The sequence below is a fragment of the Anticarsia gemmatalis genome, chromosome 22, assembly GCF_050436995.1.
Source record: "Anticarsia gemmatalis isolate Benzon Research Colony breed Stoneville strain chromosome 22, ilAntGemm2 primary, whole genome shotgun sequence".
In the NCBI taxonomy this organism is placed as follows: domain Eukaryota; kingdom Metazoa; phylum Arthropoda; class Insecta; order Lepidoptera; family Erebidae; genus Anticarsia; species Anticarsia gemmatalis.
Genome location: NC_134766.1, coordinates 3085449 through 3101588, shown reverse-complemented (window position 1 = coordinate 3101588; position 16140 = coordinate 3085449). Strand labels below are relative to the sequence as shown.

General features: G+C 37.7%; 1 protein-coding gene and 1 pseudogene across 1 annotated transcript; one reads left to right on the top strand and one right to left on the bottom strand.

Moving 5' to 3' along the window:
• The first annotated feature begins 2082 nt into the window (after nucleotides 1-2082).
• LOC142982541 (uncharacterized) lies at nucleotides 2083-4413 on the top strand. The gene is made up of 2 exons (XM_076129077.1): nucleotides 2083-2446; nucleotides 3491-4413. Exons 1-2 carry the CDS (start codon nucleotides 2299-2301, stop codon nucleotides 4330-4332), a joined length of 990 nt encoding a protein of 329 aa, XP_075985192.1. The 5' UTR covers nucleotides 2083-2298; the 3' UTR covers nucleotides 4333-4413.
• A 1378-nt stretch (nucleotides 4414-5791) lies between these two features.
• On the bottom strand, nucleotides 5792-14203 carry LOC142982542 (uncharacterized; annotated as a pseudogene).
• Between the last annotated feature and the right edge of the window lie 1937 nt (nucleotides 14204-16140).

The window sequence follows — 16140 nt, the reverse complement described above, 5'->3', positions numbered from 1 at the left end:
TATTTTACTTAATATGTATATATATATATATATATATATATATATATATATATATATTTATCATAATAATATCGTTATATTATTATCGCGAATGATAAGATCTCATATCTGTTGTAAATTTAGATAAAATATCAAAAAACCGCTTGAATTTCAATTTCCCGGTAGTATTTTATAGTAAATAATAATGAGTAAAAAGCTGTGATTATAAGAGTGATTTTAGCGCAAAGAAATAATGTTAATTAAGAATAGTCAAAAATGTACGAGTAAAAAACTGTGATTAAAAAAGTGATTTAAGCGCAAAGAAATAATGTTAATTAAGAATAGTAAATAATGTACAAGTAAGAAACTGTGATTATAAAAATAATTAAGAACAAATAAATAATGTTAATTATATACTTAAGCAAAAATAAAGATGATGAAGAACAAATTATATTTTATACTTACCGCAATGTAATGGCCAGCCTTTCCATTGGTGATATGACTGATGCAGGTTTTACCCTTAAACTGTTGACCTTCAAATATGGTTCCAGTTTCGAAAATAATTCGTCATAGACCGGTATCGTAACTTTAAAATATTTGTAAAATGAACTTTCATTTTCTCTTAATTTACTGAACTTTACAACAAATTCCCCGCACAGCAACCTGGATTCAATAAATGGGCTTATTGGCTGCCGTTTCTTTTCTGCTAGTCGTCGTTTTGCTACGTAATAATATATTAGGTTCTCCATGGATACGACTGTACATGCACACCGTTAAAATTGAACTAGCGACACTCCGTAACTCCGGTCTCCGCGACGGGTACCCGCGACGGGGACCGGCGCGTTCCTGCGGAGCCCGCCTGCGTGTCGACGCGCGTGGACACGAGACGGTTGTCCGTCGCGGGCGCCCGCTTAACGCAGTTTCAGGCCTTATAGCTCCGGCTTGCCTTATATAAATATTGACCCTTCGCCACTGTTGCTCATATAACTTATCATCACTTTATTTTATATGAATATTTGATAAAAACTGATACGGACTTAAAAGTACCGTCAGGTGATTGTAGTCTCAAAAATTATGTATTTTTATAATACGCATATTCGATGAAGTGGGTATTTTGTCTTATCATAAAGGTATGTTTCTTATTTTTTATTATTGTTCTGACCTATTTTCTTATTGTTTTAGCCATTGAGATGGACATTACAAACAATAGTGCTCTGATTGAAGCCTTGCTACTAGAAGAGCTTCCGGACTGCGACCAAGATTCTGATGCAAGTGTATCCGAAGATGAAGTGGAAAATCTTCAACTACCCTCACCAAGAGGCTTCGATGAGGTTTTTGAAAGAGCTCTAGAAAGTGTTTTAGCTGAAGTTCCGCCATCGTCACCGTCAAATGAAGATGTATTGGAGTGCCCAGTAAATCAGGTATCCACATCTCCAATACCTGGATCTAGTGTTCAGACCGATAGTGTTCTTAGGAAAACACCGGGAGATACATACAAAATAGACGATAGGTCAAAAGGAAAAACAATAATTAAAGATGAAAATATCACGAAGGTAAAACAATACACAGAGGCATTCAAGAGACATACAAACATATTCACAGAAACTATCACTGGCCTAATATGCTAACTTCAATTCAAAAATTTATTAATTAATGTGACAGCTGTCTGAAAAGCAAATACGAACGTAACCCGCTTAAACTACCCCTATCCTTAACAGACACACCGCACAAACCTATGGAACATAATATATGTTCATGGACCTATATAGTAGCGGAGGTGTTACATTCCTAACTATAATAGATAACTTCACAAAATATGCCCAAGCTATACCGCTTACTTCTACTAGTATACACATAGCCGAAGCCTTACTAAGTCTATTCTCAGTAGTAGGAGTACCAAAAAAGATAACAACGGATTCCGATTCTAAATTTGATAATGAAATAATAACAGACATATGTGCAATCCATAATATACATATACACTTCACCACACCTTACAACCCCAATTCTAATTCAGCAATAGAAAGATTACACTCCACACTAGCAGAAATCATTAGAATACAGCGTTTAACAGACAAAGACGAATCAACCAACCTAAAGGTGGCGGTTCGCGCCGCGACAGAGACAGGCGACCGAGACAGGAGACCGCGACCGGAGACCGTGACCGCTACTTAACTCTAGGCAATGTATAAAGCATCAGTTCGCGAGCGCGACAGAGACAGGAGACAGAGGCGCGCGACAGGAGACAGCGAGACGGTCGCTGCTCCGGTGCAGTAGTGTCTCGGTCGCGCTCGTGAAAGTACGTGTTTATGTTTAAAAATGAGTTTTTCTGACGAAGACTGTGAGACTCTGATTGAACTTATCAGGCAGCACCCTCCGCTATACAATGCACAACTAGACTCCTACAGAGACGAAAATTTGAAGGACAATATTTGGAAAAGCATAGCTGAAAGCATAAATAAAACAGGTGAGTTCTTCTTATTTTATTTATTTTGCATAAAATTAACATATTAAGAAAGAAAAGGTTAAGAAGAAAAGGAATGGAATCAGTTCAAACAAGCCGTGTGACATGTTGTTCTTGCCAGTCTACTGCTCCTTGCTGTGACGTCAAGTAATTGGTTAATTTTACTCTAATATCGAGTCCGTTGCTGTTCGAAAACCCTCCTGTTCCACGTAATGTAACAAAATTTGAAGGCAAATTTTCTTCCTCTCGATTCCATTGATGTACGGGCATTTGAGCAGATTCCAAAAATCCATCTCTTAATAGGTTATGCAAGCAACAGGCAACTAAGATCATGTCTGTGCATGTTTCTGGCGCTATTCCGATAGGAGTGTAAAATATTCTAAACACCTGAGACAGCAAACCGAACGCGTTTTCCGATACTCGTCTCGCACGACAAAGGCGGTAGTTAAATATTTCTTTGCTTAAATCGTTTTTTGCAACTCTTCTAGCGTAAGGTTTCATCATAAAAGTATCAAGACTAAATGCTTCATCTCCAACTAAAAAATGGGGTAATATTATGTTCGAATTCGGTAGATTTTTTGGTTTCGGAAAATTAAATTCATTTTTCATTATTTGTTTTCCCATTGCAGACTTTTGGAATATTCCACTATCTCCTTCTTTGCCATAAGAGCCAACGTCTACTGCAATGAACTTGTAATTATAGTCTACAATAGCCAGAAGAACAATTGAGTAATACTCCTTATAATTAAAATACAACGACCCACTATTTTCAGGGGCTCTTATTCTTACGTGCTTCCCATCAATAGCACCTGTGCAATTGGGGAATTGCCATTTGTCCCAAAATCCTTCAGATATAAGCCTAAAATCACTTTCTTTTGGAATAGGCATAAAAATTGGCACCAAAACAGTCTTTAAATGTTTTAACACCTCTTTGACTATTTGTGAAATATAAGAAGGTGATATACGATATTCGAATGATAGCGAAGCATATGTTTCTCCAGTCGCCATGAATCTGGGAATAAAAAAAAATATTATTATTTATTACAGATTCGGAATGCCGTAAAAAATGGAAACTGATCAGGGACTCCTACAACAGATATAAGCGCAAACAAAAACAATCGACGGGATCTGCAGCACCAGCTAAAAATTCAAAGTGGCAGTTTTATGAACGCTTAAGATTTTTAGAAAACACACCATCAGAACGGCAAAGCTGCACCAGTGTAGAACAAGAACAGCAAAGCTCCGCCAGTGTAGAAGAAGAAGTTACTAATACCTCCCCAGGAGTAGAACATGAAGATACTCCTCACGAAGCCGCAGACACGTCAGTACATAACACTCCTTCAAAGGAGTTACCAGGCACTTCTAAATCTACACAAGAGAGATCTAATATACCACTAAATAACAGTTATGAAAAATCAACCTCCAAAAATACAAAGAGAAAGAGACAAAAAGAAGATGAATTCATAAAATTTATGAAGGACAGACAGGAAAACCGAAATAGACAGCTGGAGTCATTAAAATCTCAAGAACCAGTTGATGATATATCGACATTTACAAAACATATTGAAATGATGCTAAGAAAATTGAGTGCACGTTCAAGAGCCATGGCAAAAACGGAAATATTTAATATTGTCTCGAAGTATGAGATCGGAGATATCGAAGGTCAAACTGAACGCCCCTATACTGATTCATCATACCAGTTATCATATAATTCAAATTCATCATACAATTCATATTCTCCGATAAGTGCAGCATCAGAACACCAAACACAGACTGGATTGATTGATTTAACATCTCGCCAATCACTAAATATTTCGAGTGAACCATTTCTAAACAATTACGGTGAAATCGACCAGAATAATTTAGATGAATTGGCAAACTTACCTTAAAGTTAGTGATAATTTTTCTTTTACTGATATTCTTCCCTTTTCTTGCATTGTTTTTTTCAGTAAATTTAATACGTAATCAAACTGTGTTTTATTCAGCCGAAAATACTTCCTGAATATATTGTCATCAAACATCAGGTGCTTCTTTACTAATAGCGAAAATGATCCTTCTTCACCTCTAGTGGAATATAAATCCTTAATAGGTAATCGTCTTTCAGTTTTGTATTTGTAATAATAATATAAGAGCAAATCATCGTCTTCTTCTTCCTCCAATAGCAGCTTCATTACTTGGTTTTCCATCACGACACAAAACACCAGTGACTTCATCGACAGACTCTCTTGAACTGAGCGGTCGCTCTGTGACACTTGTCGCGATCTTCGGTCTCAGTCTCAACCTACAGTACATGCCGAAGAGACCGAGACACTTGTCGTGGTCTCTGGTCTCAGTCTCCTGTCTCGGTCGCCTGTCTCTGTCGCGGCGCGAACCGCCACCTTTAAGGTAGCATTCGGTTCTTAGCGACCGCGACGCGCGACCGCCACCCGCGACCATGGTCGCCTGTCGCGAGGCGACCCTAGCTTTCGGATTTCAGCGACGGCGACATCGTCACTCTTCCCGCGGTTTTAACGGGTGACGGTTGTGTTCTAGTGCAGTACGATATGTCGGACAATTATTCCGCAGCTAGGAAAAAAGTTATTCAGCAGCTATTGGAGGATGAAGAAGATGATGATATCCTTATTATGCTATTATCTATGCCTCCAGAAAAAAGAATGAGGATTATTTATAAGATGCGAGCCTTACATCATATAAAGGTGGGTTTTTAATAACTAATTATATTAACTTCTCGGCCTCGTTCGGTGAAAATGCCGCCATTTTGATGTGCTTCTCGCCTGCGTCGCGTGACGGCACTGCCTCCGATGCGACCGAGTCGCTGTCGCCACGCTGCTCTCTAGCCACGCCCATCGGTCGCGCGTCGCGGTCGCTAGATTTGTTTAGTACTCCATATAAATCCATACTAAGCAGTGGGTCGCGCGACCCGGTCGCGGTCGCGGGTCGCGGTCGCGCGTCGCGGTCACGGACACACGGACAGCAGAAACCCATTAGAACTACACTGCCCCAAAGAGTTCTATCAAGAATACGTTACTAAACACAAACAAATCATGGAAAACACTCAAAAACGAATAAACACCAAATTATCAAATGAAAAACAACAAGTCATAGAAAAAATCAACAAAGATAAAGAAACAGCACAGTTCAAGGTAGGCGACATAGTATATAAACAGGTAGCTAAAACCGCAAGAAACAACAAACTAGAACCAAAGTACCTAGGGCCCTATACAATAGTACGTATACACCCAGAACAAATCGCGGAAATCGTGGGAAAGCATGTAAACGCCAAAACAATTAGAGTCCACTTCCGCTTATTAAGGCGCCCTGAAAATGTTTCAGGAACGCCATCGCCTGCTTCGCAGTGCTCCAGCTCGCCGCAACAACAGCGATCATACAGCCAATAGATAACCATAATGGCATTCTGGTATTAACGGAAGCAAAAGCTCAATATCAAATCGACACATATCACCTAGCCGTTATATACAACACAAAACTTAAAGATATATACCTAGATATATGTAGCAATTATTTTACTATAAAACTAAAACAAAATAGTTCAGTAGACTTAACAACTACCTTTAAGCAAATAGACTATCTTATAGATAACATAGAAAGTAAGTTATTTAATTTAGGATTCGATACCATTGGTTTCAAAACAAGTTACCGCCATAAACGTGGCTTAATAAACGGTTTAGGCTCAGTAATCAAATCAATAACAGGAAACCTTGACCAAGAAGATGCTATTAAACTCGATAACGAAATACAGTCAATAAAAGCATCACTTAATAACAATAGAATAAATCAGCGTAAAAGCATAAATATTATGCAGCGATTCATAAAAGATTACGAAGGTAATTTAAATAAAATCAAAAATAATCAGATAAAAATCTACAGGGCCATAGATAGATACTCCGCGCAAAGGACTGAACTGGAAACCAATTTTCTAACAACAACCATATTCAACCAAATCGAAAGCTCACTTCAGCAACTATACGATCGACTAGAAACCCTAGAAAACGCAATAACGTATTCACACCTAGAAAAGATGCACCCTAGCATAATCGACGTCCCCTATCTAATAGAAGAACTCAATCAAATACAAAACGAAATTAACGGTAATCTAGCATTTGATCCAAACATGAATAACATTCACCTATTAGAAAAATCTATTAAAGTAAAAGCACATAGCACTAATGAAACACTGAACTTCATACTTCATACTAGACTTACCTATAGTTGCAGAACAGCCATACAATCTCCTACACCTATATTCTATCCCTAACAACAACAACACTATCCTAATACCCGAAAATCCCTATCTTGTCTTGGGAAATAACGAGTTTGCGTACCCCCGTGAGCCCTGCAACAGCATAACGGAAGATGAAGTAATCTGCAAACACCTTGAATGGAAAACGCTACTACACTCAAACGATTGCATAGCTCAACTCATTCAACACCAAGAACCACATAATTGCACCTACGTCACAGCAAGCTACGAGAACAACATCATACAACAAATCAAGGATAACAGCTGGATAGTAGTTATGAAACAGGAAGAAGTCATAAAAACCATATGCAACAAAGACGATCAATACCAACGCAATAAAGGCGTTTTCCTTATAACAACAGATGAGGAGTGACTTTTCAAAACGGCTTATTTCGGGTTCCCAATTTTACTTTTTTTTTTAATGCCAATCGGGACTTTATGTACACTCACATTATATGACGTGAAGTGTCCGGTTCTAAAGTACTTTAATCTCGAAGAAAAATGGCCATAGAAAATGCTTTCCGCAACAAAATAGCTTAATTCACGTTAATTCTCGGCCCTACTAATTGTGATAGGAGTTTTTTCAAAATAGCTCATTTCTAGAACATTTTGTATGGAAATTTTGTTAATACGTATCAAAATGGCTTATTTCTAATCTGGTATCACAGGTTATTTTGGAGGGTTGAAAGATAGCTTTAATATCTGGAAGTGGATCCGCTAATATATTTTTATACATTGGCAACACTTTTTATTTGACTACGGCCAATTAAAAAAATATTAAACATGTGTCACCTTGCTGTCAACTTTTCAATACTTTCATGTCAAGGCTGAGTGTCAAGGTGAAAAATATTTTCTTGTATCGTTGCTCGTTGGTGTTTTTGTTGCTAATCCGAATAATTTTGAGTAAATAACGGTGCATAATGGCAGATAAGACCGTGGAGGAGTTAAATTCAGGCACCAGAAAAAGGAAATCAGGACAAAACAGCCGAACAAGAAAATCGTAAGTAGTTTTCAGCAATGTATAAACGGCTCTCGTTTCAATTGTAATTTAATCCTACTAGATACCTATTTCTTAACAATTAAATTTATTATTGCTTCAGGTACATTGATAAGGATCCTTTGGGTTTAGAATTCAGGATTCCATGTCGGCACAAAGAGGGCAGTAAATATAAATGTAGTTCTTTCACTACGCGCCAAGTTCTAATAAACCGTAGTGCGTTTTATGCTAACACGTCCAAAATTGATCAGGATACCTATCTTTGTAGATTATTACATTCGTATGAACCACAGGATAAAACCAAACCATCAAAGAATATGAGAAAGAGAACTGTAAGCTGCAGTTACAACTTATTTTGTAAGAAAAATAAAATTAAACCTGTGTGTAAGAAAATGTTCATTGCAGTTTTTAGTGTCAATGAAAAAAGGCTTAATATAATCAATAGAACTACAGTCAGAGGAAACATTCCTAAAGAAAAGCGTGGTGGGGACCGTAAGGGCGCTTGTACACGCTAAGAAAAAACGCCGGGCATACCTAAGAATTCGTGTCGTAACTAGAAAATAACTGTGTACACTGCTCGCAGCGGTGCACGAAAAAAATCTTGTCTGCGCAAGACACGACGCGGCGAACGTTGTTGCGGAGCGGCGGGGGGCGGTGTAGTAGGGTTGAACAGGTAGTTTTTGTTGTGCGTTTGGTGTGGACGTGTATTGCAGCGTAGAGTACAAAATGGCTGATGAGTTACTTATAACTTTAGTAGAAGGACGACCGGTATTGTGGGACAAAACTTTAGAGATATATAAAGATAAAAGACTCACATACGAAGCATGGAGAGAAATATTTATTATCTTAAACAAAGACTTCGACGAAATGACAAATGTCAAAAAAAATTAATATGGTAAGTACTTACAACATATTACTATCTTTTTACAATTTTCAAAAATACAGATTACTAGGTATATTCTATATAACTATATATTATTATAAATATTAATCATTGTCGTTACCCACACTAAATACATCTACAATAAAAGATTTAAGTTGCAAGCAATCATAAGTTCAATAGCGCTAAATAGCATACGACCACGGCTTTGCTAAAAACGATAATGACTAATACTTATAATAAAATACGTATAAACATGAAAAAAAATATGACATGTAATTGTTTATTTAAACAATATGGCAGGTAAGAATACTTCCTTGTTTTACACTTTTTGGATTAAAATTTAGTAGTCGGGTTTTAGTTTTAGAACTTATTTTTTATGTGTATTTATCTTGCCATGGCAATGATCCTTCATCAGAGGAAAAATATTCAGTATATTTTTGACGAATTTCGTCTGCTGTCAGATTATTGCCTTCTAAATGCAATCGACTATTTAATCGGTCTCGATTGATTAAAGGCTCAACGTGACCTTCTTCTGTATGAATAAAATTTTGCAAAACGCAAGTAGTTTTTACAATAGCAACTGTTAAATCGAGACTTAAGTTTAAAGATCGGTGCAGAATTCTCCATTTGTTGGCCATTATTCCAAATGCACACTCGACGTATCTTCTTGCCCTTGTCAAGCGATAATTGAATATCTTTTGTTCTTTTGTGAGTTCGTTACCACCGTAGGGTCGAAGTACGTTAACATGAAGTGCGAAAGCTTCATCAGCTACAAAAACATATGGTAATATATAGTTAATATTTATTATAGAGCATGGGGATGGTATGTTTAACGTATTTATTGTCAACAAGTTTTTTCCAAAACTGTGTTTCTTTGAAAACATTTGAATCACATTTTTTACCATACGACCCTACATCAATAAAAATGTAATTGTAGTTGGAATCCACAATAGCCATGAGAACAATAGAAAAGAAATGTCCTATCATTCTTATTAACGTGTCCTTTAAATTGTAAGATTGCAAAACAAATGTCGCTGTCCAAATTAGTCAGTGCAAAGACTCGCAGAGATGGGTGCCATAAATCATACAAGTAAAATAACGGATATCACTTCCTCTCTCGCACTTACGCGTCTTATGAGTGACGTCAACAAGTTGTAGTGAAGCGCGCTATTATTGTTTACTATTTTTTGTCAAAGTCGATCGACGCTCATTGCACTATGTTGACAGACGCATTCCTACAAGAGAAGTGATTTATGTTATGGTCCAACCGACGTGAGTCTTTGCGCGGAGCCACACCAACCTAAACAAAAGTGATGGTAGTAATACTTAATTAAAAAAACTTTTTTGTTTTTAGGTGATGCAGGTAGACCTCGACTGGATGTCAGGGACGACGAAGAGGAAATTTTAAATTATTTCCAAAGAGACCCTACGCTGTCTACACGAATGATAGCTCGCCGTATGGGACGCTCTCAATGGAAGGTGTGGTACACTCTTCACGAAAATGACCTCCATCCTTACCATTACACACCTGTTCAGGCCATAGAAGAAGGGGACCCATTAAGAAGAGTGCAGTTTTGCAGATTTTTAATAAATGCGGACGTTGAAGATAGGAATTATCTCAGAAAAATTTTATGGACTGACGAGTCCAAGTTTGATAAGGACGGCATTACGAATTATCATAATGCTCATTACTGGAGTGAACGAGCCATGGGTAATCCACACCTAAAAAGACAAAAAGGTTCACAGAGAAGGTTTAATTTAAATGTGTGGATGGGTATAATTAATATCCGCTTGATTGGACCACATTTTCTACCACAAAACCTCGATGGGGTTGAATATGAAAATTTACTGAGGAATGTATTTTTTGAATTAATGGAAGATGTGCCGCTAGAAACGAGGCGAAACATGATATTCATGCATGATGGCTGTCCGGCGCATTTTAGGCTAGCTGTGAGAAGTTGGCTAGACCAAAACTTCCCCGACCGATGGATAGGTAGAGGTGGTCCAATACCATGGCCGGCACGTAGCCCCGACCTCACACCCATGGACTTCTTCGTGTGGGCTCGAATGAAAACTTTAGTTTATGCCACTGACGTCCCTGTACCAAACGTTGAAGATTTGCGCAACAGGATAATCCACGCAGCGCAGGAAATACAAAGGGAGCTTACAGACTCAAGGGTTGTAAAAACGGGTGTCGTAAGAAGAGCACGAGCTTGTATTAGAAATAATGGTGGACACTTCGAAAATGAACTCTAAACAGTTTTTTTTTTCAATAAAGTTTTATTCTTCAGTAGTTTGGTTTTTTCTTTCATTTTTATTATTAGTCTTATCTTGATGGTTCCTTAACCGATTTTGGATTTTAATATCTCATTTAAAAGGGAACAAAACGTAGAAGTTTTTTAATTATTTTGTACGTAATAATAAACGGTGACTTTTTAAAGAAAATTGATGTTTTATCAGCCATCAAAGAATTTTTTTTACATTTTTCGTTTTTGTTTAGCAGTTTTTGCATAAAATAATGACAGTTGCGGAAATTTTACAATTAATATTACTTATTTAGAATATCTTTGTTGCAAAACAAAAAAAAGTAGGCCAAAATCACTTTTTTTAGGATTTATTACTATTTGAAAATTTTTTGGACGAATTTTTGGGTTACACTCTTTAAGTAGGAATATCTTGGAAAGGGTTAAGTAAGGACGGTAGGTCTCATAGTGATATCTGTCGGAATAACCCTAGACTACCTCCCCTTAACGGCTCCGCCACTAATTTCCAGTCACCCTGTATACACACAAAAAAGAAAGTGGTTTATAAAGGACTTAAACCTCTATCGCTAAATAATTATGTTCACGCGCCAAAGCGATGTGATCCAAAGATTAAAAAACGGATTGTCAAACCAAATGTGTTTCGGAAAGAATTCAATTATTATAAAGATAAGGAAGAAATTTATAAAGCGCTAATGGACAATGATTCTAATTAATTTTTTTTTGTTTAAAATAACGTCAGAAGATTGGAACAATAATAATTAGATTAAAATAGTTTGAATGATTACTCCCTTATTTTATTTCTAGCCCCTTAAGTATTTGCACACATACTTACAAATTATTTCGGATTGAATAAATGAAGAGCATTCACAACATTTCGCCAATGTATAACGAGCCTTATGGTTACTATTTAGTTACATCTATGGACTATTTCGTAACAATATTTCGTTACTACCGTTTCGTTACGTACAATTATTTTGAGAAATACCCATATTCATTTCGTTCACTGATATTCATTCATTCATAACAATAACAAACAAACAAATGTCATTACATTACATTTGAGGTTATCTTTAAAGTGGTATGTAAAGGTTTTTAAATATTTGTATTTTAAATTCATATATTATTTATACCTCCAACATGGGCGAAGGCAAGAAATTGACACACCGTGAATTTAGGTATGCCTCGGCTGGGGAACTGCTCACAAAATACGGGACCTCATCCGCTCCTCGCTCGAGCTACGGTACGAGTATAACGGCTATGAGGTTGGATAAAACTGAACCATTTCCCGGAGCAGAGAGAAAAAGAGGGTGAGCGGTCCTCAGCCAAGCAGAATAAGCAACATAGAGCACGGTGTGTGCGTTGCCTGGCTACAAACAAACGCACGATGACGAGCGTTGTTTGTAGCCAGTGCAACGTATTTCTTTGTGTTGGCCAATGTTGGAGGGACTATCATACGTTAGAATCTTTCTAAGTTTATTCTATCGATTATAATTATATAAGTAAGTAGGTATATTAAAATTAGGATATTTTTTATTCAACATAATATCCATATAAAATATTATATCGTATTTGTACATTTTTAACAGCCCCCTTGGTTATCTACTATATAAAAATAAGTCGGGTTTTCCTTCCTGACGCTATAACTCTAGAACGCACGAACCGATTTCCACGGTTTTGGATTCGTTGGAAAGGTCTCGAGCTCCGCGAGGTTTATAGCAAAGAAAATTCAGGAAAAAATTCAACAGAAAGGCGAAAAAACAGAGAAAATCATTTTTCTCATACAGCGCCATCTCTGATACATAGCATGTACTACATACCAATATTTGTATCGTATTTCTTTTAATATTTTTATTTGACAGCTACTCATTGTAGATGGTGCCGGTGCGTGATATATTGTTTGACAGAGAATTTCATGTGAAAAAACGGTATTGTGTTCAAAAATGTAAAAAATATAAGTTATTCGTTTCCTAACATTTTAATTGGAAACCAACAAATCAATTACGTGTATTGTGCAGATTTTTATTCGATTTCAACAGCAGGCATTTTGTCTTTAAGGTGGTAAGTTAAACTGTGTAAATTATGTGGATCGTGCATTTGAGGTTAAATTCACTACTCTGTCCATAGTCCAAAATGCCTAGAGGACGACGTGCGAACATCGGCCGCCGCACAAGACATGCAAGCCAGCAACAAGTGTATTCACAGAACTTAAGCGAAGTAAGACAAAATATAATAAGAGAAAATGCCCGATTAAGACAGCGCGTGAGCACACGAAGATCATTGGCATCATACAATCGCTTGGCATTCCAATATGATCCCACTGCGAACTACAGTAATGATGAAAATTTAGATATTGGACCAATGACGACTGTATGCCGATATTGTAATGCGTTAAAGTTTAAAAGAGAAACGGCTGGATTGTGTTGCGCAAGTGGAAAAGTCAAACTGGATCCATTACTTACACCACCACAGCCACTGAAACAATTGTTCGATGGAAGTGATCACGATTCCTACCATTTTCTTCAACACATCCTTGAATACAATAACTGCTTTCGCATGACTTCCTTTGGAGCTAATATCATTCGAGAAGGCGGCTTTATGCCGACTTGCAAGGTAAAAGATACAACACACAGAACCAATCACTCACACTAACAAAATGAATTGCAACAATAAAAACTACATATACACCAAACACTACACCATCACACGATCAGAAGTTACACCGTATTCTTCAACAAATGATTGTTTGCAATTACAGATACAAGGACAAATATATCATTTGCATGGTTCAATGGTGCCATCACCGGATGAGCCGCATCAATTTCTGCAAATATATTTTATTTCGTCGATGGTGGATCAGTTGAATGTGCGTTGCAATATACAGGGAACACAACAGTTAAAGAGACGAATTATAGAACAGTTGCAAGCATTTTTTCACGCTAATAACGCTGTGGTTAATATGTTCAAAACAGCATTGGAACAAATGCCATCGGATACGCACAAATTTGTCATAAGAGCGGATTGTACCCCAACAGGTGAACACGTGCGAAGATTCAATGCACCCACCGTTAATGATGTTGCTGCAATTATTGTTGGCGATCCAACTAAATCGCGAGACATTGTCGTTCAGCGAAGAAGCAATATCATGCATCGTGTAAACGAGACACATCGTTTGTACGATGCGTTACAATATCCAATCATTTATTGGCAAGGGCAAGACGGATACGACATCACGTTGAAGATGGTCGATCCAATTACAGGTAAAATATTCACACACTAATTATATTGCTATTATTGGTTTCTATTAACAATTCATTTAATTTTGCATTTTCAGGTGTATCAACGAATAAAAATCTAAGCGCAATGAATTACTATGCGTATCGTTTGATGATTCGTACACATGAGGAGAATGTCATTCTGAAGTGCCGTCGGCTATTCCAGCAATTCGCTGTCGACATGTATGTCAAAGTCGAGACCGAACGTTTAGCGTTCATCCGATACAATCAGGCAAAGCTACGATCTGAGGACTATATACACTTGCGTGATGCTATTCATTCAGATGGCGATGTTCAGAATGTTGGACGTCTGACGATTCTTCCATCATCATATATCGGAAGCCCACGCCACATGCACGAATACGCTCAAGACGCTATGACGTACGTGCGAAATTATGGAACTCAGGATTTGTTTATTACGTTCACTTGCAATCCGAAGTGGATGGAAATTGAACGTGAGATGGAACCGGGACAAAAACCGCAAGATCGCCATGACATAATCGCCAGAGTATTTCAGCAAAAACTCAAGGTTATGATGGATGTGCTTACTAAGTATCGAGTTTTTGGTGACACACGTTGTTATATGTACTCGGTGGAATGGCAGAAGCGTGGACTACCGCATGCTCATATCCTAATTTGGTTGCTGAACAAATTACATTCAAATGAAGTGGATGACATCATATCAGCTGAAATTCCTGATCCAGTCACTGATCCCCATCTACACGACATTGTGACGACGCAGATGGTGCATGGACCGTGCGGTGCTTTGAATCCATTATCGCCTTGCATGGCTGATGGAAAGTGCACAAAACGATATCCGCGACCGTTAGTTGCTGAAACAGTCACAGGGCACGATGGATATCCAGTTTATCGTCGGCGTTCAAAAGAAGATAATGGTCGAACTATTAAAGTCAAAGTTCAAAATCAAGAGATTGAGATCGGAAATGAATTCATTGTACCATATTGCCCGCTGCTATCACGAATTTTCGAAACACATGCAAACGTTGAGAGTTGTCATTCGGCCAAATCAATCAAATATTTGTGCAAGTACGTCACAAAAGGCAGCGACATGGCTGTGTTTGGTATTGCGTCGGAAAATGCGAATGACGAAATCAGCAACTTCCAAATGGGCAGATACGTCAGTACTAATGAAGCACTGTGGCGATTATTGTCATTTCAAATTCATGAAAGATATCCCACAGTTGTACATTTAGCAGTGCATTTGGAAAATGGCCAAAGAGTTTACTTCACTGAGGCTAATGCCGCACAACGAGCTGAGAGACCACCATCGACAACATTGACTAGCTTCTTTTCAATGTGTGAAACAGATCCATTCGCAGCGACGCTGATGTACGTTGAAATGCCCAAGTATTACACTTGGAATCAATCAACAAAGAAATTCCAACGTCGCAAACAAGGCACCCCAGTTCCAGATTGGCCACAGGTGTTTTCCTCTGATGCACTAGGTCGTATGTATACTGTTCATCCTAGAAATGATGAATGTTTTTATTTGCGACTGCTGTTGGTAAATGTACGTGGACCAAAATCATTTGCGCATTTGAAAACTGTGAATGGCCACCAATGCCAAACATATCGAGAAGCATGTCAACTATTGGGTTTGCTGGAGAACGATTCTCATTGGGATTTAACACTTGCCGATTCAGTTGTTTCATCAAATGCGTACCAAATACGAACGCTGTTCGCAATTATCATCACCACATGTTTTCCTTCAAAACCAATGCAGTTATGGAACAAATACAAAGACGACATATGTGAAGATATCTTGCATCGTTTGCGCATTCAAACGAATAATCCTGACATGCAAATAACCGATGAAATCTACAATGAAGGATTGATTCTGATTGAGGATCAATGCTTGACTATTGCAAACAAGCTACTGATTGAAGTAGGAATGATTGCGCCAAATCGATCGATGCACGATGCATTCAACCAAGAATTAAATCGAGAGCTGCAATACAATGTTGATACATTTCAGGAATTTGTTCAAAATAATGTGCCG

Bases quoted from the DNA above. Each gene is read 5' to 3' on its own strand.
- LOC142982541 (XM_076129077.1), top strand. From the start codon at position 2,299: ATGAGTTTTTCTGACGAAGACTGTGAGACTCTGATTGAACTTATCAGG. The intron at 2,447-3,490 runs GTGAGTTCTTCT...TATTTATTACAG, and splicing joins TGAAAGCATAAATAAAACAG to ATTCGGAATGCCGTAAAAAA.